The 25767-nt window shown below is 30.4% G+C and overlaps 3 protein-coding genes across 5 annotated transcripts; 2 read left to right on the plus strand and 1 right to left on the minus strand.

The window, feature by feature from the left end:
- Positions 1 to 8256: 8256 nt before the first annotated feature.
- Positions 8257 to 12651, plus strand: LOC105122622 (methyl-CpG-binding domain-containing protein 11-like). 2 transcript variants are annotated; one of them, XM_011021846.1, is made up of 3 exons: positions 8257 to 8337; positions 8617 to 8721; positions 11501 to 12651. In XM_011021846.1, the coding sequence occupies exons 2-3, from the start codon at positions 8626 to 8628 to the stop codon at positions 12359 to 12361; spliced, it is 957 nt and encodes a 318-aa protein (XP_011020148.1). In that variant the 5' UTR covers positions 8257 to 8337; positions 8617 to 8625; the 3' UTR covers positions 12362 to 12651. The 2 variants fall into 2 exon arrangements, with proteins under 2 accessions (XP_011020148.1, XP_011020149.1); XM_011021847.1 differs by lacking the exon at positions 8257 to 8337 and adding an exon at positions 8441 to 8508 and having other exon boundaries at positions 11501 to 12648.
- Positions 12652 to 13062: 411 nt separating this feature from the next.
- LOC105122621 (thylakoid lumenal 16.5 kDa protein, chloroplastic-like) lies at positions 13063 to 14739 on the minus strand. Its single transcript, XM_011021845.1, has 4 exons — positions 14302 to 14739; positions 14008 to 14147; positions 13614 to 13686; positions 13063 to 13407 (listed from the first exon to the last, which is right to left on the minus strand). The coding sequence occupies exons 1-4, from the start codon at positions 14687 to 14689 to the stop codon at positions 13298 to 13300; spliced, it is 711 nt and encodes a 236-aa protein (XP_011020147.1). The 5' UTR covers positions 14690 to 14739; the 3' UTR covers positions 13063 to 13297.
- A 7025-nt stretch (positions 14740 to 21764) lies between these two features.
- On the plus strand, positions 21765 to 25496 carry LOC105122620 (glucan endo-1,3-beta-glucosidase 14-like). 2 transcript variants are annotated; one of them, XM_011021843.1, is made up of 3 exons: positions 21765 to 22182; positions 23085 to 24124; positions 25062 to 25496. In XM_011021843.1, the coding sequence occupies exons 1-3, from the start codon at positions 22113 to 22115 to the stop codon at positions 25146 to 25148; spliced, it is 1197 nt and encodes a 398-aa protein (XP_011020145.1). In that variant the 5' UTR covers positions 21765 to 22112; the 3' UTR covers positions 25149 to 25496. The 2 variants fall into 2 exon arrangements, with proteins under 2 accessions (XP_011020145.1, XP_011020146.1); XM_011021844.1 differs by lacking the exon at positions 25062 to 25496 and adding an exon at positions 24260 to 24507.
- The last annotated feature ends 271 nt before the right edge of the window (positions 25497 to 25767 follow it).

A 25767-nucleotide genomic window follows, 5' to 3' on the forward strand; every position in this document is an offset into this window, starting at 1 on the left:
AGAAGTAATTAGTTCTTAATTATGAATCTTCTAGTTTTAATTAGTGATTACAAGTGAAAAACGATTCAAACGATACATTTGATTGTAAAGGAAGACATTTCATTCCAAAACGATCGAAGTACCTCTCAACTCGTGTGTGTAATCAAGGAGCAAGAGAGTTCACAACTAAGAGCTTTTTTCTTATTTAAGCAAGAGATGACTAGGAGAACGAGATAACTTGCAGGAAGAACTAGCTATAGCTAACTAATTTGTCCAAGGTCCCATTAAAAGGTGTACGATAAGGTTGAAAGTGTCAAGAACCGTCCTATTAATAGTGCATTTAATTATAAATTAAGAAACATTCTACAAAAAATAATTATGAAGAGACAGTAAATTGAAACAGGAAGAGAAAAATGTTATCCAAATGGGTCAAATTCCTCATCCTTGGAATCATTTACCTCCAATTTCTTTATACAAAAAAAAATAATTATAAAAAAAATTTGAAGAATATAAAAAACTAGATAAGAAGATAGAGGTCTTGATCATTAATTATTCTTCCAAGGAGGCAAGAGAATAAGTGCCGGAGAGAGGTAGCGGTCAATGAGTTATAACTCTACTGATATTAGTGTTTTTCATCCTTCTTAAAGATCTTGGTTCCGACCTCTCCTTTATAAAATGATGATGATGATGATGATGATGATGATGATAATAGTTGAGTTGATCGATTCTCCTAATTTATTGTGATCGGTTTCCATGTTGTGACCGACAAAATGGTCTAACGAGCTAGTAAACATGGCCCCGTTTTATCAACTCTCTGATTTTCTAGTTAGTCCAATCGACCTACCTAGTTTGGTTTTAATAATTAAAAAGAATAAAGATCTAGTAAGTTTTCGTAGCTAATAATGCTAATTTAAAATTATTGTTGGCCAAACCGATACTAAATAAAATACTATATAAATACAATGAATTATTGGCAATATAATAATTTTATGGGTTAACCAATTATACGATTGCTTACTCCTAGAATAAACACTTTTCAATTGACCATGAGTAAGGGGCTAAATTGTGAAGCATTTTGTGAGTAAGTATCAAGTTGTGCCTTCAATGAATGAAAAGGGAGCAAACTTAACAAAGACAGGCTAAATTTATCAACTTGTGGAGGAATTAATTCCCATCAATCATAGCTCATGGGCACGGCTTTCAACACGGAAACAAATTGATTTAATTTAAACCTTAATATTTTTCTATAAGAGTTTTTTTTTCCTATCTTTAGTGATTTTTCACTATAAACAGAGAATCTTAATATTGTATTCAACCTCATTATGAATAAATCTCTGAAATTTATTTTTTAAGCTTTGTAAGTATGCTCTATATATTTTTATATATGGAACAGGTTAAGACAGTAAGAATGCTAACAAAAGCATTCTAAGGAGAGAAATAATAATGGAGTGTAAATAAATGTAGATGGGTTGAGTTTGGATTTATAATTAAATTTAATATAATTTCTGATATTTTATAAATTATAAATTTAATTTTTTTAATATTTTTAGGATCCAAGTAAGTTAAATATATTAGATTGAACTAATTTTTTTATGGATATTATAAATATCAATTGATTGTACTTATATTATCAACTTTTATGAATCTGTTTTTAGAAAGGTATATTGACACATTTAATATTATGTTTAATTTTCTACTTTCTCTTCTTCTCTCTATTTAAAAAAACAAGTTTTTTTTATTACATTAAAGAAATCTAATAGGAAGTTCATTAACAAGAAATCTAGAGCTGAAATATTTCTAACTAAAATAAAAATAAATATTTAGTTTATAAACTATTAAATATAAAGACAAAAAAAAATATAAGATATATAGATTACATCAGGTTAATTAAAATTTTAAAAATTCAAACTTGTCACTTGATATATGATATTCATTTCTTAGAATTATTTTACCAGTTATTACTTATAATATTCATATTATTTTACTTTGAAGTTGCTCAATTTCACTAGAGTAACAACGCGGCTGAAATACATGTTGGTGTACGATATCAGTAGTTGAAAAAAGAATTAACATCGAATATTTAACACATAATTTACAATTCATAATTACAGTACCCAGAAACGCTGAATTTTTAAACCAGCTAGCTGCAGAAAGAAAGTACAGGACAAGCACAAGAAATGGAAGGACAACGAAGAAGAAGGGTTATGAAGAGCATGATTGCATACTAGGATCTCTTCTTTCTCGACTTTTCCAACATGATAATGGACTGATTGTAATGCCTCTTTAGGTTCGGTCGCTTTCCATGTCTATTGTAATAAATCGTCATGAGAGTTCATGTTAGGTGTTGCAGATGTGGGCAGTGAATCCCATATAAGGTATGAGTGAGAATTACACACATCGGTGTATTTATATGCAACCATAATTTCCGAATATTGTATTTAAAATAAGATGCATTATTAATTTTATTTTAATTTATTAAGGTCCATGGTTGGTTTATTTCTTGTCATTCTTATTGCTTGGTAAATTGATAATTTTAAATTTATCAATCCATATCATATTACAGGTTATATTTATGAATGTAATGGTAGATTTATTTTGAGTTCATGTAACCTAGCTCAAATCCTCAAAGAATTCATAAAAGAAGCCTCATTGAAGATTATTTATATGTGGTGACTCTAGCACGAGTTAAATATTTCTAAATTTAAATTTTTTATTTATTAGAGGTTCAAGAGATGCATCAAGGGCATTGAAATCGTGTAGATGGTATAAATGAGCTTAGGCCATTGAATAAAAAAAAATCTTATCATTTATCAATTGAAAATTATTGTTATTTTCCCAAAAAAAAAAAAAGGGTTTTTTTTATTTTTTTTTGGGTATATATTAGGCTAAAATTTTAATGGAATTAATAAACTTATTATTAAACTGAAAAATACTTCCAACAAATATTTTGAAAATATGCCAACACAAAATATTTTAAAAAAATCTACACATGGTATTTTATAAAATGCTCAATTATACAAAGAAATCTTTTTTATTTTTTTTTATGCTTGGCCATGATACAAATTAAAAATAAATAAATTGATAATTATTTTCCGGTATTGCTCCATTTTTGTTTATCCATTTATTTTAACGCATGCAAAACAATAAAATCATGCATCACCCACCCACACAACATCATTTAATTACAACCCAAACCACATAATCATCTCAGAATGAATAATTAACCCAATTATCACAATAACATCAAGATAAATTAAGAATCTGTTCAAAGCTCAAAATCAACCTTCAACGGAGGATGGGAGTGACCAGAATCTACTGGAATGGATGGAAGCCAACACACTGTCAGTGTTGGGAGCGTGCTGCTCACTCACTGGTTAGGAAGTGGAGGTGCCTCAGTTAGTTCACAAGTTGCACGACGTCTACCTCTCTTTTACGCTGACGGTGACGCCTATCGCTGCTCGAGGGAGGAGATCGCAGAGGAAATAGATGTGATTTTACTCCTTTTTGCCTTTTCTCCTTCAACCATCTCGTTTTTTTTTTCTTTTTTCTTTTTCCTCTCTTTCATGGCTGCTGCAATTATTACAGATAAAGTAGGAAGTGGTTGTCTTGTTGTGGATGGCGTGGAGGACTTGGGTTTCAGGAGAGAGAGGGCATCAATGTTACCGGGAGTGATGGGTGTCTGTTGTGGAATGATCGGAGGTGTGGTGGAGAAGTGTTGGCCGATGGGTTCCTATGACAGCAAGGGACGGCTTGGGAACTAGTGTAACCTGTGTTTTTAAAAGTTTTATTTTTTTAAAAAAAATGAAAATTAATATTTTTTTAATAATTAAATATCATCTTAATAAAAATTATTTATAAAATAAAAAAATATAATTTTAATACAATTTTTAATAAAAAAATATTTTGAAAAACAATATTTATGGTGTTTTTTTTCTGTGTTGGTTTTTATTTTAGAAAACATAAATTGGCAATACTTGTTAGGCTGTCTCCCTTCCCCCTATTTTCTTGTGAATTTCCTCTAGAATTTTAATTGATGAATGATTCAGAGGCTTGATTTATGGGGATCAGATTAAAAACAAAGTATCTATGCTGTGATTGAGGGATTTTGAGATTGAAGTTGGAATCGTGGCTGAATATCTATGATTGAAAGGCTAAAATTGAGGGATTGTGATTCTAGGCTTCATTGCATGATTTCATAGGACTCAATTGAGAGAAACATGTGTTAACTTGGATTAACTTGAATTAAATGGATTGAATTGGACTAATTTGAAAAGAACAATGTAGGACAAATATATAATTGCTTCCTTGAATATTTTCTCCTTTTCATTACAATCCTTGAATTTTAAATTCTTTTCATTTTCATTTAATAGGTTTTAAATCTTGGATTTTTTTTTCAATTTAATCTATAAATTGATCTTTCTAATATGTTGCTTTTCAATTTTAGTCCTTGTTTTTTGAAATTTTGTAATTTTAACTAAATTCACCCTAAATCACATTTTTCTTTTCAATTGCATCCTTAACTAAATTAGACCCTCATATTTAATCACTTGTTCAAATTCATCCTTGGTTCCCAAAAAATTTTGTTTTTATTTTATAAACATTTTTGTATGATTTTTATGATTATTCCTAACTTAATTAGACACTTAAAATTACATAAAAATAATGAAGAAATTATTATGATTGAATATATACAAAAACAAAGATAAAAAAATTAGGTTATAACATCCCATATAAATTAAAAGTGTAAAAGATAAAAATATTTATATATAAATCCATAATTTAATATTTTATATATATGTTGGCCATAGTTCCTTTAGTGGCTCATTACACTCATTAATGATTCATAAGATAAAATATTTATATAAAAATTTATAATTTAATTAAGTTTGACAAAATAAAATAAAATTATGTTATATAAAGCAATTAAAACTTAAAGAATAAAAAAATAAAACCTAAAAATATATAGTGGGTTAGGTTGGATGAGTAGAGCACCTTGGTTGACGTGTGAATCACATGCAATAATATGTGACAATGCATTGTTATCCATGATTATATTAGAAGCAGCGAGTTACACTCTTATCGGTTGTGTGACACGTATAATAGTTTGAGGCGTGTGGTAACTTTTTTTAATGTTTTTTTATCTTTTTTATCTTTTCTCTTTTTAGAATTCACGTTGATCTCTGAAAAAAATAAGTGTTTTGTCATTTTGTTTTTGTTTAAATTTGATCTATATTTTTTTAATTGTTATTTTTTTCTTTATGTTATTTTTTTATAATTGATTTTTTAAAAAAATTTATCATGTGAAATTGAGGTGATTAAGAATTGAGTTTCATGATTTCTTTTAAGGGAGTGATCATGATCTCATGAACCGAGTCACGTGTTTAAAAGGCTAACATAGATTGACATTGATATTTTTTTAATCCTTCTTTATAATAATTTTTAAAAAAAATTTATCCTTAAATATTTGATTTGTTTGAAATTAAGTTTTGTAATTTTTTTTATAGAATTATCTTAATTTTATGATTTAGGTCACAACTTTGACAGTTTAGTCCTAGTTGACTTAGGTCTTTTTTTAGGTTATTTTTCTAAGATTGAATTTTTTTTAATTTTATTATTTGACATTGGATTGATTTAAGAATTGAGTTTTATAATTTTTTATTAGATTATCGCATTCGCATAATCCGACTCATATGGCTTGGCAAACTTGCTTGAGTTTGCTTGTGTTTTGGTCCTTTTGTTATTTTATTTTGTTATTTTTTATTTTTATATTTGGGTTATATATTGAGAATTGAGCATTATAATTTTTTTTATATAAAACCTTGTATTTTGTAGATAATTTAGACAATGTTTTACATAACCTACTTGAAAATAGGTCAACTTATATATATCTAAACTCTCTTTTCTTTTCCAACATAAACAAATTTATTTACATAATATTACTTTTTTTTACAAATTTATTTACATAATATCATACAAATGAACTTTTCATGTAACATACAAACTCTAATATTCTTTTCTTATTCTTATTATAAGGTGTTTATTATTAGATCCCAATAACTTATTTTTCAACACTCGATTGATGCAAATATATTATTTATTAGGTGAAGAACACGTTAATCTATGTATTATTTTTAGTGTAGATATTTTGACACATTACAATACTCAATTTGCATCCATATTATTATCAAATTATACTCAACAAATTTCTTTTCTTAAACAACATCCATTTCACATTTTATATTTTCAAAAAACAAAATATTTATTTAATTTTATTGAATTTAATAAAAAATTTAGTTGAGTCTCCTTTACATAAGACCCTATCTAAAATTGTCTTGCTATTTCTTGAATAACCACATCATAAATAAATTATACATGCTAGCCTTAGGCGTACCACTTCATTACTTATATCCTTTCAAGTCACATTTTATAATACTTCCATACATCATTTCTTTACAATACACACACAATAAAATCTGCCAAAAAAAGTTAATATGTAAAATGTTAAAAGTTAAATTATAGAATTTAATACATAATAAAATTATTAAACATTTACAACTACAAAACATATATTAAAATGTATACCTAATAAATATTATACAATAATAGCATCTAAATTGAGGTATGCGGTGGACTTCCAACAAATATGATATTATCATGCATGATTATTTAATCTATAACACGCATATATATAGCATATTCATCAAACAAAATTAAACAAACTACACTACATTACGTAATTCCCACATCACATTTCATATTTAAGCCATCTATAATTATATAAGCAAATGTTTATTCATGAACACCAACACAACTCATTCTCACTTGTCTCCATTCAAATAGCCCCATGCCTATAACACAAATTTCACCAACCCCAGCTCGCCCAAGTTGGAAACTGAGATATGCTTTAAAATAGCATGTGGCAAATCCACTGGACGTAGTTGTCAGAACCCACAAATCTACTGCACATATATACAATCAATATCTTCACAAGTGACACACCTCGGGGATCACAGGACCCATGTCAATCAATCAATATTATTGGTAGAATAATACTTAAAGAGCAATTAAAATAAATATTCAAAAAAATTAAATGGTTTAAGTTTAGGAGAAGAAAATTGATTTCCTTAGCTGTAAATCTCTCTTTGTTATTCATTCATTTCTTTTCTACCTAGACGAAAAAACATTTTTTTAAATCAGAAAATGGCTTTTAAATCAAAATTTACCATGATTTTTAAAGCAATTTTAAACCAAGAAATAAAAAAAATATTTTAATTATTTTACATGACAATATAAAAAATAAAAAAATAATTAATTTGAGACAACAATATAAAAAACTAACAATAAAAAAACTATATGTTTTATTTTCATAGAAAATTCATGTGCAATTCTTTTTGAAAAATTATTCATATAATTTCGTACATAATCATTTCAAAATAATTTTATAAATATTACCATAAAATATCTAATTTTATTTCAAAACATGGCATAATTAAATGATTTTTTTAAACAGCATTCTTATTATTCATCTAAATATAACTTTGTTTTAAAATATATATATAAAAAATAAGTGCCAAGAACATCAAATCCAGGTATACCTAGCCTTTTCAAAAATAGCAAAGGGTGCCTCAACCTTTAGAAAGAAGTTCAGGCACACTTGAGATTGAAATGTCAAGTTACACACACACACCTCTAGTGATTGAAAAATAGGATTTTGAGTTTTTGGATCTTAAGAAACTAATTTTCAACTTTGTTTTCGTATAAAAACATCCTTAAATGTCAATAACATTATTTCTAATGGCAAAACACGCTTTAATTAGGCTAGGAATCTAAAATCAAATCAAACCTTTTAAACTCCAATGTACATTTTTTTTTTGGAATTCTTAGAGATAAAAATCATCTCTATTAAGTTTTTCTCATCAAGATAAACTCATTAACACTAAAATTAAGTTTTTTTTTATCATAAAAATATAGTTCATTGAGAGCTTTCTTATTCCTCTCTGTTTATTCTCTCTCTCAATCAACAAGGATAAAATATAAGAGAAATAAAGTTTTATGACTAAGATATAAATTTTGAAAAATTCAAGGATCAGAATGTAAAAAGATATGTCTATAAAAACACGAAAAACAACCCTTCTTTTTTTTATGCTATAATTTTGGTCCATGTTCTTTAATTTCTTCTTAAAAATTCCCAGCTATTTGGATTTATTTTGTATTTTGTAATTGTAATTAAGAAAACTAAAGGATCGAAACATTCTGAAAGGCTGAGGAAAGACAGACCAAATTGAAACATACTTAAAAGTCGAAAAACTTGAATGTAGTTTGCCCAAAACAAAGCCTCATCATCAACCGTTTCACAAGGTAAGAGAAATGAAAAAAAAAAAAAAAAAAAACGTAAAAAGAAAGCACGCAACAAAATCTCTCATAAACTAATCAAAACGTGGAAGTGTTCTAAGCAGCTAAAATTTCTGTATATATAATCTCTTTGCCTCTTGTCAGTATTTTTGGTCACCGGTTACAAAATTCGATAAAGTATATAATCTTTTTGTCTCTTATCCTCTTTCTCTCTCTGTTTTGTTATCTATAAAAATACATGTCGTTTTATATTTTTATGTAGTTTTTGTGTTTGTAATTGGCAAGGTGAAGTTTATGACAAGCTCCATGGAGAAAGTCAAGGAGACTGTAGCAATAGAGGAAGAGGGTTTCTCTTTAGAGCTCCCTGCTCCTTCTGGCTGGAAAAAGAAGGTTCCTTTTTTGAATTCTCCCTCTCTGTATTTTCTTGGGTGTAAAGTTTGAATCTGTTGGGGGTAATTGTTTGTCTAGAGCTTTAATTTGGCTTAGTTTGATTTAATTGCGAATTGGGTATTTTTGAATTATGTTAAATTTTGAGTTTTTGGTGTAGAATTCGGTAACTAGGGATTTTTGGGTGTGGTTTAAATTTATTGTAAATCAGGTGGGATTTTTGGGTTTTTTGTGTTGGAATTATCTGGGTTTGTACTTCTGTTAAGTTTTATTGTGTCGATATTTGGTTAATTTTAAGTGTACCTTTTAATTTAATTATTTGTTGGATATGGTGGTGGATGTGGGAGGTTGGGTTTTGTCTTTGTCTTTTTTTGTTTGTATATTAAAGAATGGATGCGCTTAGAAAGATTTCCATTGTTTTCTCTATCTTATTTATGCTTTATAGGACTGTTAGAGCAGCTAAATATGCTAATAAAGTTTTACATGAATAAACCTCTTCTTTTTTTTTTTGCCAATTTTGAATGCTGCATATATGGTCAAAGATACAGGTGGATTTAATGTTATTATAATGATTAATAGGATTGCTAATGGTATGATATTTAGGACCATTACTTGTACTGATAGAAGTCTTAAATCGACTGATTTGAGTTTCAAGATCAATCTATAAAAAATTTGCCTTGTAGAATTGTCCCAAAATTTGTTTTTCTGACCGCTTCAGTTGGACCATTCAATGTAATGTAATGTTTTAGGGTAGGATTGTCCCCAAATTTTCCCTCCTAGAACTGGTTGAGGTGCCCATAAAATGCAACACTATAGGTGGAGTTGAAGATTTTTGTGTCTCCTGTCAATGACCCTCGTTTTCTGGAAATATGTTGAAGAATATTTGTGAAGGGGTTTTATGTTGAGATGTAGTAAACTTGTTGTTATGTTGTCAATCTGCTGTTCTGAAGGTACGTTTGATGGAATTCTGGTTTGTGAATTGGTATTTTTATCAGAGAATGCTGCAGTCTTTAGCACTGCTGAAATATACATTTTTAAACAGGAGTGTTTCTGTGAGATGTTCTACTTTTCTTGGATGAACAAGATGAAAAGGATAATAATATGGTTTACTTATGTTGTTGGAAGGATATACTTTGAAATTTCTGTGAAGGTAACAAATCCGGAATTATAATCCTCCTTGTGGGCTTTGTGACAAAATAAGTGTTTTGAATTTGATGGAAGATTTGACAGCCTTTGAAGGCTATATGGAAGAAGAATTTTAGCTGTTGATGATATTCGGAAGAGATGAAAAATTCTGGTGAACCGATGTCTTTTCTGCAGAAAAGTAGCTGATTCTATTAATGGTTTAGTTTTGCGTTGTGCAGGGGCGAGAAGTTTATGAGGGCTGGTGTATGACTTTGAGGTTTTATCGAGTTGTGGCAGGATCAATTGACAAGCAGTTAAATGCTTGAAGCCATGTTTTGGTGGAGCAATAAAAGAACGTTTTGAGGGGAAGAGTCTATTCTCAATACTGTAAAGGATTTATGGGTCAAGATTATGACATTTTGGCATTCTGAAAACTTTTTAGTAGCAAAAGGATCTTCAATAATGAATTATTTGTTTTGTATGCAGATATAGTATGTAGTCTATGAACCTAGATTTTTAGTTCATGATGTGTGTTCTTCTTGTAAATGGGGTGGCACTATGGTGCCTATGCCTATTGGTTTTCTTTACTGTCACTACTCAGAATTAATAAGGTTTCATTTAGTGGGAGATCAATATTGCAGGCAGAAGAACTGGGGAGTGAAACTAAAGGTAAAAACAAATATGGTTTATCTGGTTTGAAATAAATGGCATCAAAAGTGGAGAATTTAAATGCTTAAGCTAATCCACCATATGATTGATCTTTGGAGGTGGGTGCAAATGAGGAGGGAAAGGTCCCACTACAATAGGTTTCCTTCATCTAATTCCTAACCTCTCATTTCTTGACTGAGATACAAAGGGAGAAATGCTTTGTCATCTGGATGCCAGCCATCCTCTCTTTTCCTCCTAACACATGGGATGCTAGTAATGTCAGCTACCTGCTTTGTAGAAATCACGAGGAAACTATGGGAGCTGAAAATGTTTTAGGTGGTGTGCTTGTTAAATATTACCTCCTTTTCTTATAACTTTGACTGGAATCATAGAAATAAAGTGGAGATGCTTTCCTGGGGTTGTGAAATGGGTAACTTAAATGCACTTTGTCCTCATAACATCCCTTTGAAGTCCCCATAATACCACCACCGAGCTATGCCCTCCTCTTGTTCATGGTAATGACTAAGAAATCCTTTCACTAGAGGTTGAGATTACATTGCTTTGAAACTTATGGTGGACAATGTCATTTAAATAACTCACCTGAATGTTAAGCTTCTTTTAGCATAAAGTTATTGATGAGGTTTCTTTTCCTAGAATCACTGTATAGCATTACAGTAACACACTGGGACTGCGTGTGGTTCCTTATAACAACAGCAGCAGGACGGCAATTGCCTTGAATTTGAGTATATTCAAGTTGCAGAAATCCTGTATTGCCATTTGACTTATTTATACCATATTCATAGCTTTGAAATTTAATCTATCATCTTGACTTTCATAGTGTTGCACTTTCCTTTTAGCTGCTGCCGCTCGAATCACTTTACTTCTTTTATAGCACATGCTTAGCACTGAAATTGACATTATCTTAACATAGCATGTTTTTCAAGTGCCTTGTTGGTTGTCTGTGCTGGTCAGTAGTCAATCTAACCTTTTGGTCCATGTTAATGTGCAGTTTGTACCCAAGAAAAGTGGGACCCCGAAGAAAGGTGAGATCGTTTTCACTGCTCCAACTGGGGAAGAAATCACGAGCAAAAGACAGTTGGAACAGTACCTCAAAGCACACCCTGGTGGTCCAGCAGTATCTGAGTTTGACTGGGGCTCTGGTGAGACTCCAAGGAGATCAGCGAGGATCAGCGAGAAGGCAAAGGTAACTCCGGTGAAAGAAAGCGAACCTCCAAAAAAGAGAAGCAAGAAATCATCAGCTTCAAAGGAGAGTGAAGACACTGAAAATACTTTGGAAGGAACCGAGGAGGCAAAAGAGGTAGCTGAAAAAACTGAGAAAGGTGACATGGAGGTAGAAGTAGAAAAGGATGTCGAGAAAGAAAATCAAGATGAGAATAAAGGGCTAGGTACGGAGACTCAAACAGAGGCAGCTTGTACTGTAGAAGCTGGAGCTGGAAAAGAAGTCAAGACTTCTGCTGAAACTGAAGAGGGAAAAGCTGAATCAGAGCCCAGAAACTCTAAAGGGAAATCAAATGGTTCTGGAGCATCTGGAAACGAAAAAGAAAAAATAGATGAGGAAAAGGTGCAAGAGAAGGGTGAGCAACCACAGGGTGAGGCAGCTAAAGAGCAGGGGTCAGGCCAACAGGAGAAAGCAAGTGCAGCCATTGATGATGAGAAAAAGGATGAAGCTGAAGATGACAAAGAGAAACTCAACAAAACTGCTCCCGAGTCTGATGGAGAGATGAAGGGTAAAGAAGCAGAGAATTGCAGTGGTGAGAAACCTGACCATACAGGCGTTGATGGGGTCAAAGGGAAGGTGGATGGACAGGCGATTGAGAATGGCAGCAATGCTGGCGAGGTTAAACCTTGAGTTACTACATTTAGAGCAATTTAAGTCTCTTCACCTCCATCACATCTTTCTGACCTTTTAGTCCGAAGTCCTTTAAATGACTGTAGCTTTAATGTTGTAATGAATAGTTATCTGATTGTTGATTCAGACATGCTTTAATACTGGCACAGGTTAGGTGTATAATGTAGCAGCTTATTGCTAAACTAGTAGCCTGCAGTAGGAGTCATTGTACCATCATGGCGTCAAATACTGGTTATGTAATATTATTATGCAGTTATGTAATAAGATGTTGGAAATTCTACGTGGTAGCCTTCTCCATGCTTGTTTCATGGCATACATGGTTTGGAGTTTTCAGTTTTTCCCTTCTAAATTGACCCCCGACTGCCAGAGATTGGAATGATGGAAAAAATTGTATCAGTTAAATTTAGAGATAGAATATGACTAGGGAAGTGATGATGAGTTTCTATTTAGTGTTCATCTTTTGTTGAATTCCGTAAAACTATGGAGCAAGGATGGGATGAAGACAGGTAAAACGTGAACCTGATTTTGCCGCTCTTTTACTCGTCGAGGCTGTGCAAGATTAGAATTTACAATTTTGTTAATACTTCAAGTTCTGATACGAGTTATTCCCATGATTGCGGATTTGTGCACAACTGGTGAATATGCAGGAATCAGTAATCACAGAAAAGAATTCAGGTCGATAAAAATTCCAAGAGCACAAATAACTACAAATTTTGCAGGGTATAGCGGTAAATATTATTACTTTTAACCGAAGCTCAAAAATATTGAGCAAGAAATTACAACTCGTATGCAAGTAAAGTAGCGTTTTGATATTGTAGGAATTACTCGAGCTAGGAATAAAAGCTTGTGAAGAATTGAATGATAGAAATCAAAGAACTTCAAATGTTCCTCACAACAAAAAACAAATGAAGAGACCATCAATATCCAGATTCCTTTTCAAAGCCCTTTGAGCTGTCCAACCAGCCCTGTCAAGGCTGTCCATTTCTCAAAAGCTGTGGCTGATGATACAAAAGCAGTTTTGGAGGATTCAATGTCATTGCCAGTAACTGCAAAGCGAAAAACATAGTCAAGTCATACAACCATTGTATAATCATATCATTCAAGTTTAAGTGCTAAATTCACATCCAAGAAAATGGTGTTCAGATGTCAGCTGGGCTACTGCAGAGAACCAGACGGTAACGATTATCTTGAGATGTCATGACACAAATATAAGTCATATATCCCGATTGATTACAGTGGAAAGATAACCAACCTGATGAAATTAATGAAGCTAGTGAAGAATTGAAGGTGTCCACCTGAGTCTTTTCGTCAGGACTAGAGCTCAGCTGTAGGGAAATGGCACCAAAGTAATCAGAGTTCATCAGAAAGGAATCATGATACACAAATGCATGCACAAAACTTCATGATTACAAAATCGAAGCTTGAGCGAGAAAACGAATTGAGGACTGCTGAATCATCAATCTGTTTAAGGCCTTGAAAGAAAATAAACACATTTCGATAGAATCAATAGGTTGCCTCTATCCCACTAACGCGATGGTCCTAATACTGGGGTAACACATCATCGGCAACAAGGAGTTTTTTTAGAAAGAACAATATTCCTAGCAACTAATATACAGTCAATCACGAATATAAATAATTGTGTTTACCTTGGTGAAGGCAATATTAGCCTTTCGGACCCAATCTGTATCAGTGCTACCCCCAAGAACAGAACTAGCTGTAGATAGATCATTCTTGTCTATCGCTTGACCTACTTTGCTCAGCTTGTACACAAGATCTTGCAAATAACCTGCAACAGATCATTCCATGGCAAAACGTTAGAGAAAATATCGCCTACCATAAGGTGACGATATACTGAAAGAGGACATAAGAACTAGTTAACAAAAAGCCTACAAATTAACTGAGTTAATCTGTTAGCATGTAAGAGAAATAACAGACCTAACCTTTTTCCTGGTTAGCAGAACTAATAACTCCTTGTTTTTCTAACCTCTTCTTTCTGTCCCTCTTAACTTTCTCCATTAACTCTTCGTCGTCATCAGCTTCTAATATAGCTGCATTGGTACTAGAATTACCTCTACTTGCCAACGAGAATACAAAGCTGGTTAAGAAGCAAATAGACAAGCTTCTTTTGGTTATTATAACCGGAGAGGGTGTTACAGGCGGTGTCTCGTCACTGAGAGTTTTGCATAAAGTCAGTGATCTCGTGGCATTACATTTCTTTTGCTGCGCACAAGATAGCAGGACTGGTGTATTTGTTAGGGAAGATAGAGAAGATGGTGTTGAAGAGGAGGAGAGAAAGGGTTTTGCAGTTAAGAGAAATGCTGTTGCCATTTTTCTTGATTTGTTTCTGGTGGGAAAAATTTGAGGTGTTGATAGTTTGGGAAGTTTTATTCAAGATGATAAGGTTTGCTGGATTCTGTAATCTGATCCAGTCATTTTCCAAAATGCTCAAGGGTATTCCGGTCTGGTCAGCTAACCTTTTGTTTTAAAGCTTGCTTCGAAATTTCCAACTTGACATAGAAAATGTTCATGCATCAACCTTATCCTGCCAGAGGATATTAGTAATTTTATTATCTAATAAAAATGTAATAATAGATGATATATAAATTCATTTAATTTTATTATTTTGTCCAATTAGAGAATCGAAGATAAGCTCATCTAAATCTGGTGTAAAAGACGAGAAAGTAAACTATAATTTTTTGTTTTTTCAAGCAAAACAACACTTCACAGTTATAGGTTCAAAATTATACTTTGCACACATTGTATAAGTTGTAATCCATATGTTAAAATTTAATTTTTTTATTAAATCAAGATTTTGACTCAATTGTATAACAAATTTTGTATTTAAATAAAATGCTATTTCTAACCAAACAACTTATGAATTTCTTTTTAAATCAAAAGTTCAAAAACAACTTAAATTTTTTTTGTAAAACTTATACCCAATGTAATCTTAGTAAATTTCTTTTTTGGTGTTTAAATTAAGAGCCATGCTTGGGCCAATGATTAGAATTTGTTTGAGAGTATGAATGTGATTATTTTTTAAAGTGTTTTTCACTTATAAATACATCACAGTATTTTTTTTATTTTTTAAAAATTATTTTTAAAATTAATGCATTAATATGATCTAAAAACACTAAAAAAAATATTAATTTGAAACAAAGAAAAAATAAAAAAAATTTAATTTTTTTTCAAAACGTTTTTTATACATAAAAACAAATAAATTCATAAGATAAATAATAAGCTTACTTTTCAGACTCAGTAAGCTATTAACAAATAATATAGTGAAAATATTGCACACAACGTCATTATAAGCCTAGCCATTTTGCTTTTCTCGACCCCAAACTTTTATTTTTTGCAATTTGACTCTTAAATAGTTAAATTGATTGTCAATTACTTTTAATTTGTTAAGGAATGAAAACAATTAAAAGACAAGAGACCACAATAAAAAAAAAGTGAGAAAAATAGATGGTTATTTTAAATTTATCATTAAAAATTGATTATTCTACTTTTCAAATGATTTATTTTTAGTATGTTTATTTTTAACAATTAAATTTTGATCCAAAAATTTATTTTTATTTTTAAGTTTCTGATTTGAGATAGCAAAGAGAAAATTATCAAATTTTGATACTTAAAAAAAAAATTAGGTGTTGATACCGATTTCAACTATAAAAAAAATTATTTTTTATATTAATGGGTTGAATTTAATAAAAGGAGTCTTACTTGGGTGTTATTTGATCCTTTCCTTGCTAAAAAAAATAGATATAAGCCCAATTGTTTTTTTTTTTTGAATTCTTGTTGATTTTTAAGTTTTTGTACGACTTTTGGGTTAATGGAACCCATTAATGGGTTTATTTAAGTCTCTAGGATATTTTTTGAAAAAAAAAGAAGAAGAAAATGCTATGATTTTCCACCAACCTTATGTTACTGTTTCCAGTGCTATAAATAACAAGTTGTTTGTGTTCTTTTTTAAAACAAATTAGAGAAAAAACAATGCGTCATCCTTTCACATAAAAAGAAAAAGAAGAAGCATGATGAGCATGCTAGGCTCTTTTTTTATGAGTCAAAACCTAGCTTGCTTCTTTTTCTTAAATTATTTTTGTTTGATGCATTCTTACTCCTAAGACTTAGGAAAAAATTAATTTTATCTTCTTTATTTGAATTCCTTTTTTTAATTTAACTAAATAAATTAGGTTTTTTTTTCCGTTATTTTTTTCCTGGTTTTTTTATTATTTTTATTAAAAAAATACTATTCAATATAGAACAAGAGAGATACACATGATTATCATAAAATTAAATAAAAATAATTATTTAAATAAAATGTTATTAAAATTGATGGGGTGTGTGACCCTAACCACGAGTTTGTCAATTTAACTTGAATTTATTTTTATTTTTTAATTAAATTTTATTTTTAATTTCATCGATTAATATTGGATCGATTAAAAATTAAATTTTATAACTTGTTTCAGTTTATTTTTTTATAAAGTTATCACAGTTTTATAATTCAAAATATAAATTTAACAGATTAACCTGATTAACTTGAAATGATCTACTATATTATCGTGCCAGTACTTTATATATATATAAATCCAGCATACATTATCAGATTTTTAAAAAAGATTTTATCCAATATATATCAAGTTTTTTAAATTCATGATCAGAATTTTTTTTCTTAAAAAAATACATCAACAACACACAGATTTTTTTTTATTAAGTAGCGTGGATGGATGGTTTAGTTAGTTATCTAAATCAGGTTTAAAGGATTTATGAGAATTATAGTCATGGTTAAATTATTCATTTAACCGTGAGAAAAAACTGTTATCATTTAACTACCTCATTGAGCTAACATCTCATGGACTGAAACCCAATTCAGCAACTAGGTCATGAGGCGAAAATAACCCTAGCCCATTCTCCAATAAAACCCATCAACAAGACTTCATCTAGTCCAATTTTCACCTTCTCCAACACGCATCCAAGTAGAGCCGTCCTAGTGTCCTTGTGAGCTAAGAATCCCACCATGCCTGGAGTATTGTTCCTTTGTGTAGTTGTCAAAAACTCTTCCAAAAAGAGAACTCTTCACCACATTGCATGAAATCGGAAAAAGATGATGCAAAAGCAGATTCCCTTGCGTGTAGCATGGTAGTTGGTGAGGCAAAAGGCCGCCCAGAAAGGTTCTCCATCTCCAGCTTTTGTTAACCTTAATAACGAAGCACCATCTTCTCGAGCCAGCTCTAAAGATACCAGGCATACACGCATAGCTATCACACCTCCAAGTCTTGAAAGATTTCTTTTGATGAACCAACATAAAGCAATCACTCCATGCCAGACGCTTTTATAAACTCAACTTTCATCGCTTTTTAACGTCCATTTTCACAAGGTGATTGCTTTTTTTCTTTTCTATAATTATTATAGTTTTAATATCTTTTTGGTTTTTCTAAATTATTTGTATGTTTTTCTATGGACTTGATCATGAGCCTCCCTTTTCCAGGTCCTAACCTCGTTATACAATTGATTGTTGTCACTTGTAACCAATGATCAAGTATGAAAGTGTGGAGTTTGCTGGTTTCTACTCTGATTTAAAGGGCAGAAAATTAGTTGAAACTAAGGAGACTCTTGTGCTATAAGTTATTGTTTAAATTTCTTTAGAGCAATGACGATGGTGAAATTTGTTGCAAAGGTTAAAAACATTCACTTCTCAGTGTTAACTAGTTGTGGGACAAATTATTTTTTTAATAGTAAAAATCATAAAGATTAAGAGAAATCTAAAATTTAATATATGGATGATAATATTGAGATTGTGATATATTAAATTATATATTTTAAAAAATAATTAAAATAATAACATATTAAATTAATCAAAATCAACCAATAACTTGAGTTGTGAAACCATAATAACTATATTAAATATAAATTAAAGTATATTAAGAAGCTAAATTCTAATCAATAAAGGATAAAAAAAAAATATTCAATATGAAAAAATATATAAAAAAACAACTCGAGTAAACCTAAAAAAAAAACTAAATTTATGACCCAACTCATGAAAAAGGATCTCTCATAGACGGAAAAAAAATCCTCATAGATGGAAAAAAAAAAAGGCTTGTTCTTAAAACATCTATGGTTGAAGTATGAAATTAATGTTCCTAAAACATCTATGGTTGAAGTATGAAATTAAAAAAAAAACTAATTTTTAAAAAATAACAAAAAAACTCTAGCTAACTCGAATTAACCAATTAAATCCATAGCTTGAATCATGAAACCAACTTCATAAAAGAAAAACAATGTTTTAAAAAATAAAATTAAGAGAGAATGCATTTATCTCACCATAATTTTTTTTTAAATTATTCATATATGATTTTTTTTTAAAATAAAGTATTATTTCTAAGCAGATTGACTATGTTCTAGGTTTAACCAAAACTTACTAAAATAAATTTTATCTAGAGGATTATATGTGATGCTGTTGTGAAAACCTTTTGTTCAGATAGAATATCAAATTATCTTCAATTTTGAAATCATAATCTAAAATATTGTGTGCCAATAGTATAGTAAAATGATTAAGTGTGAAGTTAAAGTAGAACTAATACTATATACCCGTGCTTCTTAATGGTTTAAATATTTTTTTAAATAAAAAAATTATATATATAAGTTTTTTCAGTATGTTTTTGTATTTAATTTTTTAAGTGAAAATAAAAATTTTTATGTATATATATAATCAAATAAATCAAGAACGATGTATATTAATAAATAAATAAAATTATAAATGATAACTAAAAAAAAAATAGAAAAATCGAGAGATATATGTAGATTAAGATATTTAATCTCTGGTTATGTTTGCTAAATTTATTTATTAAAATAATATTTTAATTCAAGAAAATGATAATAAAAATAAAGATACAAATTAAATTGATCGAATAAAATAAAAGTAAAAAAAAACATTATACAAGATTGCACATATCATAAACATTATCTGAAAATAATTTTTTATTTAAAAAAATAAAGTTAATCTTTACATTAGAAAAAAAAATCATAAATAAATCATAAAAACTCTTTAAAATTTAAAAATGTATATATAAAAAAAAGATTGTCATTAAAAAGATATTCTCTAAACAAAATGGAAAGAGAAAAAGTATTAATTTAAATATAAATAAAAATAGAGATACCATATAAAAAGATTTAATTTTTTTTAAAAAATAAAAAAAATATCTTAGAAAAGAAAAAGAAATTTTTTTTGTTATGCTGATCTATTTTGCTAGGGTCCACACACAAGCTGGCAGAATATTGAGCCCTTATTTGTTTTGTTGCAACTTAGATGGACAACCCACTTTTTTAAAAACAAATCAATTAAAGCATTGCCTGATTTACCTAGATTTTAGCAGCAATGGTGATTAAAATATCAAAACTTAAGTTTTTTATTCAAAAACCAGTATTTCAATTAATTTTTGACCAAAAACACATATTTGGAATTGTTATAAACTTATTCATGGACTGAAAAGACAAAAAAATATGTCCCAAAAACCAAAATCAACTTGAAATTAAAAATTAAATCAAAATCATATATGTTTTTCATGAACTTTAAAAGTAAAAAAACAAATGATAACTACAAAAAAAATAGAAAAATCGAGAGATATATATAGATTAAGATATTTAATTTCCAGCTATGTTTGTTAAATTTATTTATTAAAATAATATTTTAATTCAAGAAAATGATAATAAAAATAAAGATACAAATTAAATTGATTGAATAAAATAAAAGTGAAAAAAACACTATACAAGATTGCACATATCATAAACATTATCTGAAAATAATTTTTTATTTAAAAAAATAAAGTTAATCTTTACATTAGAAAAAAAAATCATAGATAAATCATAAAAACTCTTTAAAATTTAAAAATGTATATATAAAAAAAAGATTGTCATTAAAAAGATATTCTCTAAACAAAATGGAAAGAGAAAAAGTATTAATTTAAATATAAATAAAAATAGAGATACCATATAAAAAGATTTAATTTTTTTAAAAAAATAGAAAAAATATCTTAGAAAAGAAAAAGAAATCTTTTTTGTTATGCTGATCCATTTTGCTAGGGTCCACACACAAGCCTAACTTGGCAGAATATTGAGCCCTTATTTTTTTTTTGTTGCAACTTAGATGGACAACCCATTTTTTTTAAAAACAAATCAATCAAAGCGTTGTCTGATTTATCTAGATTTTAGCAGTAGTGGTGATTAAAATATCAAAACTTAAGTTTTTTTATTCAAAAACCAGTATTTCAATTAATTTTTGACCAAAAACACACATTTGGAATTGTTATAGACTTATTCATGGACTGAAAAGACAAAAAAATATGTCCCAAAAACCAAAATCAACTTGAAACTAAAAATCAAATCGAAATCATATATGTTTTTTCATGAACTTTAAAGGTAAAAAAAACACATAATATAAACTCTCCTCGTGAAATGAAATAATTTGACACAATATCAATCTTTTTTTGTAGTATAAATCAATATCAATAATATATTTTTTTCTTTATCATTAGCACACGATGATTTCTCTCTTTTCTCTTAATTAAAAATTAAAAAATATTAAAAATATATTTTATATTAAAATTCAATAAAAAAAATCAACATATCAAAATTATATAATTTATATTATTTTAAAAGTTAAAGAAGCAAACTATATTTTTTTTCTAAACTTCTAAAATACCATTAATATTTAACGCATTTTTTCTTTGAATTCTAATTATTTCAATGTCAGCCTTGACTAAGAAAGCAAAGCCAAAAAATAAACAGAGTCATTGAAAGTACTTTATACGCGCATGAATAATGCTGATATCTCACACGTTTTAATATATAGTATAATGTAGTTGGAGGATAATGAGTGATGCTAACTTTTTTAGTTTTTTTTAAAAAGCGGGGGCCTGCCATGGTGTAAGCGCGTGGTTGGTGAAAAGAAATGCAAAGCCTCTAAAGCGGGCGAGCATACAGTGACTAATAGAAGCAAACTACACTCGTGTTCACGGAGTCAGCAAAAAGGGGAAGTTTTAAGAACATAATACCATTGCTCATGATGTTTTGGCCCTTTGATCATCAGCTAATTGCCTAGTTTTGGACTTTGATTCCCAAATTGACTACAATATGATACTTGGACTTGAAGCTGTCCTTTTCCTTTCTTATAACATGTAAAAATAAAAATAAATTAATTAATCAATTACTAATAAGTCGTTTTTAAAAATAATTCTTGTATAAAAATAATATTTTTTTATTGTTTTTAAAATTTATTTTTAATATAACTATATCAAAATAATTAAAAAAAACTTACTTTAAAAATTTTGACGAAAAAGAACCTTAATTCCAAACGGGTTCAAAACCAATAAAAGTTAAATAAAACCCTTCACTCACTTCTATAATAAAACGTCCCCCAGAAAAAGTCCGCCAAAACAAAACCTTCAGCTCTCACTGCCTTCATTCTTCTTGCAATTTTCACAGACTTGGATTTGATATATAGAGAGAGAAGATTTAGATACATATGTAAAGACCCTTTTAAAAATATAGATTAGAGATTTAAAAAAGATTCCAACTGATGGAGACAGTTTTTTTTGAAACTTAACCATTTGTAAAGCTAAAAAAGTTAAAAGAAGCAATCTTTTTGTGTGTCTTATGGCATGCCACTACCAGCTGCATAGACGAAGAAGAAGAGTTTCAGTGACATTAAAGGAGTTAATTCAAATAGAGATCTTCTGGGGGTGGCTGTGTGATCTTCACAATGAAAAGTCGTCGTTGTCATCGTAATCAGTTGCTGTTTACGTTCTTGCTCTTTTTTTCTCAAAAGACTGGTATTTTTTTTACTCCTCTTCTGCTATTTTCTTAGTTGATTTACTGGGTTCCTTTTGTTGCTATCTTACTTGGGTTGATCTCAGACTTTGTGTTGAATTGAATGGAATTTGGATCGTTAAGCCTTTTGATGTCTTGAGTTTTTTTTTTAGCTTGTTATTACAACTGCGGGCTTGCTAGTCTTACGGTGGATTTTCTTGGGTTGCTTTTAACATTTGGTGACTTTAAAGTGTATTGACTGTAGTCAACTGGAGCACAGTGTGTTGTTTGTTTCTCCCGCAATGATTGCTCAATGCTTACAAAATTTTAAGAGAGTTGATTTTGTTGTTCTTGATATTTTATTCTTTTTGTTACCGTCCGAATTTCTTATATGGGATTTTTCTTTTCTTTTTGCCATTTTTTAGAAATTGACTGACTCCATTCTTTGGTGGATCAAACTTGTTTGCTTGGTTTCTAAGTAAAGAATTGGAGGTAGTTATAGCGTTTCTTTAATAGAGCTCCTTGTCTGAGGATGATTTTACTATTACAATTTTTGTTCAAGTGTCAAGAGTGCCGCTGAATCATTGATTCTTCTCTCATTTTATATTTAGTCAATACGAGGAGCTGCTGTGAATTGTATTATAGCACTATTCATCTTGTCTTTTCAATGATCTATATTGGGATTCATTGGTCTTGCATCTGCGAGTTACACACAGCAGAGAATAGGAAAAGTCAAATTTAGTTTGGTTATGATCGATTGATCATTGTATTCTCATAACATAATTCAATACACATTTGGAGGATTTCATTGGTCCTATCCGTCGTTTTTGCATTTGTTCTATGTTCCTTGTTCTTTGGTGGCTTGAAACAACTTAGAAAGTGGTTAAAGAAATTATCTTTGTCATCACTTCTTCTTTCCTTCCAGAGCTTCTAACAGCTGAAGCATTCACTGGAACCTATGGAATAAATTATGGAAGAATTGCAGATAACATCCCTTCACCAGATGAAGTTGCTACACTTCTCAGGGCAGCAAAGATTAGGAATGTTCGGATTTATGATGCTGATCACAGCGTCCTCGAGGCATTCAGTGGCACTGGGCTTCAACTTGTTGTTGGGCTTCCCAATGGATATCTGAAAGACATGAGTGCTAATGCTAGCCAAGCCATGTCTTGGGTTGAAGAAAATGTGCAAGCATTCCTTCCTAAGACCAGTATTTGTGGGATTGCTGTGGGTAATGAAGTTTTGGGAGGAGGTGATAATGAACTCTGGGAAGCTCTCCTGGGAGCTGTTAAAAATGTTTACAAAGCCATAAATAAGCTTGGCTTGGCTGATTCAGTTCAGATTACTACATCACATTCACAAGCTGTTTTTGCTAATTCTTACCCTCCCTCTTCGTGTATATTTGAAGAGAATGTTGCACAATACATGAAGCCGCTCTTGGAGTTCTTCTCACAAATTGGTTCTCCGTTCTGCTTGAATGCATATCCTTTCCTGGCCTACACTTACAATCCAGAGAATATTGACATTAACTATGCCCTTTTCGAGAAAACTAACGGAATATATGACATGAAAACAGATTTGCACTATGATAACATGCTTGATGCGCAGATTGATGCAGCCTATGCTGCTCTGGAAGATGCTGGATTCAAAAAGATGGAAGTCATAGTTACAGAGACAGGTTGGGCCTCACGTGGAGATGATAATGAAGCTGCAGCAACCGTTAATAATGCAAGGACATATAATTATAACCTGCGTAAAAGGCTTGCAAAGAAGAAAGGTACACCACTCAGGCCGAAAATGGTGGTGAAGGCCTATATTTTTGCTGTATTTAATGAGAATTTGAAGCCTGGACCAACTTCTGAGAGGAATTTTGGACTTTTCAAGCCTGATGGAAGCATTTCATACGATATTGGGTTTCATGGACTTAAATCTTCATCTGCAGATTCATCACTTCTATCGTTGAAGGTATGAGACTCTTTACACCGTAGATCATTTATAAGGCAACATATTGGGATTAGATTTGTTCGTTTAGTTGTCTCCTTTCACATATATATGTTTTTTCCCCTAATTCTAGGCTCTTTTTGACAAAATATTCAACAAACCAAGTGAAATTTTAAAAACTCTGCTGTAAACCATCTACATTTCACTTCTCAAGTGTAAGATTAAGAAACGGGGAAAAGAGTCCTCCACGATCCCAGAGGCCCTTTGCTTTGTGGATGAAGAATGGGCACAAGTCCACATTTTCTGCAATTGTAGGAGCCCAATATCCCAAATCACATCGCTGTATGGCATACTTAAGTTTAAACAATTAATTGTACATGACATCAAATCCTACTCTATGCATTGAATTCAGTTTGTCTCCTCCTTTAGAATTGCTTTCTTTTGGGTCTCACACCAATAGTGTTAATTTGCTAGAAAGTGCTACGTTTTGCTCTGCACTGCGCCCTGGATCTCTGATCCTTCTCTCTTAAATAATTATGCAGTAACTAAACTACGGACATTCAGTGGGTTGAGTTTGTTTGAGCACTTCTACCATATATGATTATGATATTTGTCATCTCAAACCATTCTCTGACATATTAAAATGTATTAGACATGCCATAAAATTTAATTCTCTGAGACCAACAAATTGCTGTCTTTTGAAAGCTGATTTTAAGGGGCTATATATTAAGTTACCACCAGAGGATTTGCATGTCGCTTTCATAACAGTTAAGGGAAATGCATATGCACAGTAGTAATCAACAGCCCATCCTCGTAAGTTGGAGAAGGGTAAGTGAGAAAGGTGATGTAGTGTCTGTGCGACTGCTTGTGTTTTTCAATGATCTGACTTCTATTATTACCTGAATGAAGAAATTCTAATTTTTTTTTTCCTGTTTTTCTTTTTTCATTTGCACTCGTGCAGGCTGTCCAAGCTCGAGGTTTGTCCAAGTCCTACATACTGATATTGACAATCTCTGCCGCTGCTTCGTTCCTATTTTTGAAGCAATAATGCTGGAACAATTACTCTTATATTAGGCAAAACCAGTGTTGGAAGTCAAAAGCTCTAGGTTTGATACCATTCATGTCACTCGGAGTACAAAAAAAATACTGGTCCGATACCATTAATGTCACCCGGAGCACAAAAAACAAAAATACAAACATTGATTTTCTAACTTGCATAATATATTTCCCAGGAATTGTGATTTTTATCTAATTTCAGCAAATGTATTTCAGCTCCTATCAAACAGAACCTTTGTTTTATCTGTTACAGTTTTCCCTATCCAACCGTTGTATTTAGGGAAAAAGATTGTGATCATGTCTCGGACTAGCGGCATTAGAATCAGCCGTCTCATGCCAAGTTTCTTTCAGAATCTGCTGCTGCTCCAGCAGAGGGATCAAAAGCTCATCATAGAGAGGTGTTTTTGTAAGTGTATTATGACCGCATTTAAAGTTAAGCATCGGACGAGCAGGCATGAATCCTTGTGTGGATTCATATGATTGGGCCATAGTTTGAAAATCTAATCCATAAAACGGTGAACCACCTAATAAAATGGGGAAGCACACGAAATGCAAATATCGTGTTCTTAAAAATTTTAATTTTTTATTAAAAATAAATTTTTTTATATGTT

Source organism: Populus euphratica, unplaced genomic scaffold, assembly GCF_000495115.2.
Source record: "Populus euphratica unplaced genomic scaffold, PopEup_1.0 scaffold20.1, whole genome shotgun sequence".
NCBI lineage: Eukaryota > Viridiplantae > Streptophyta > Magnoliopsida > Malpighiales > Salicaceae > Populus > Populus euphratica.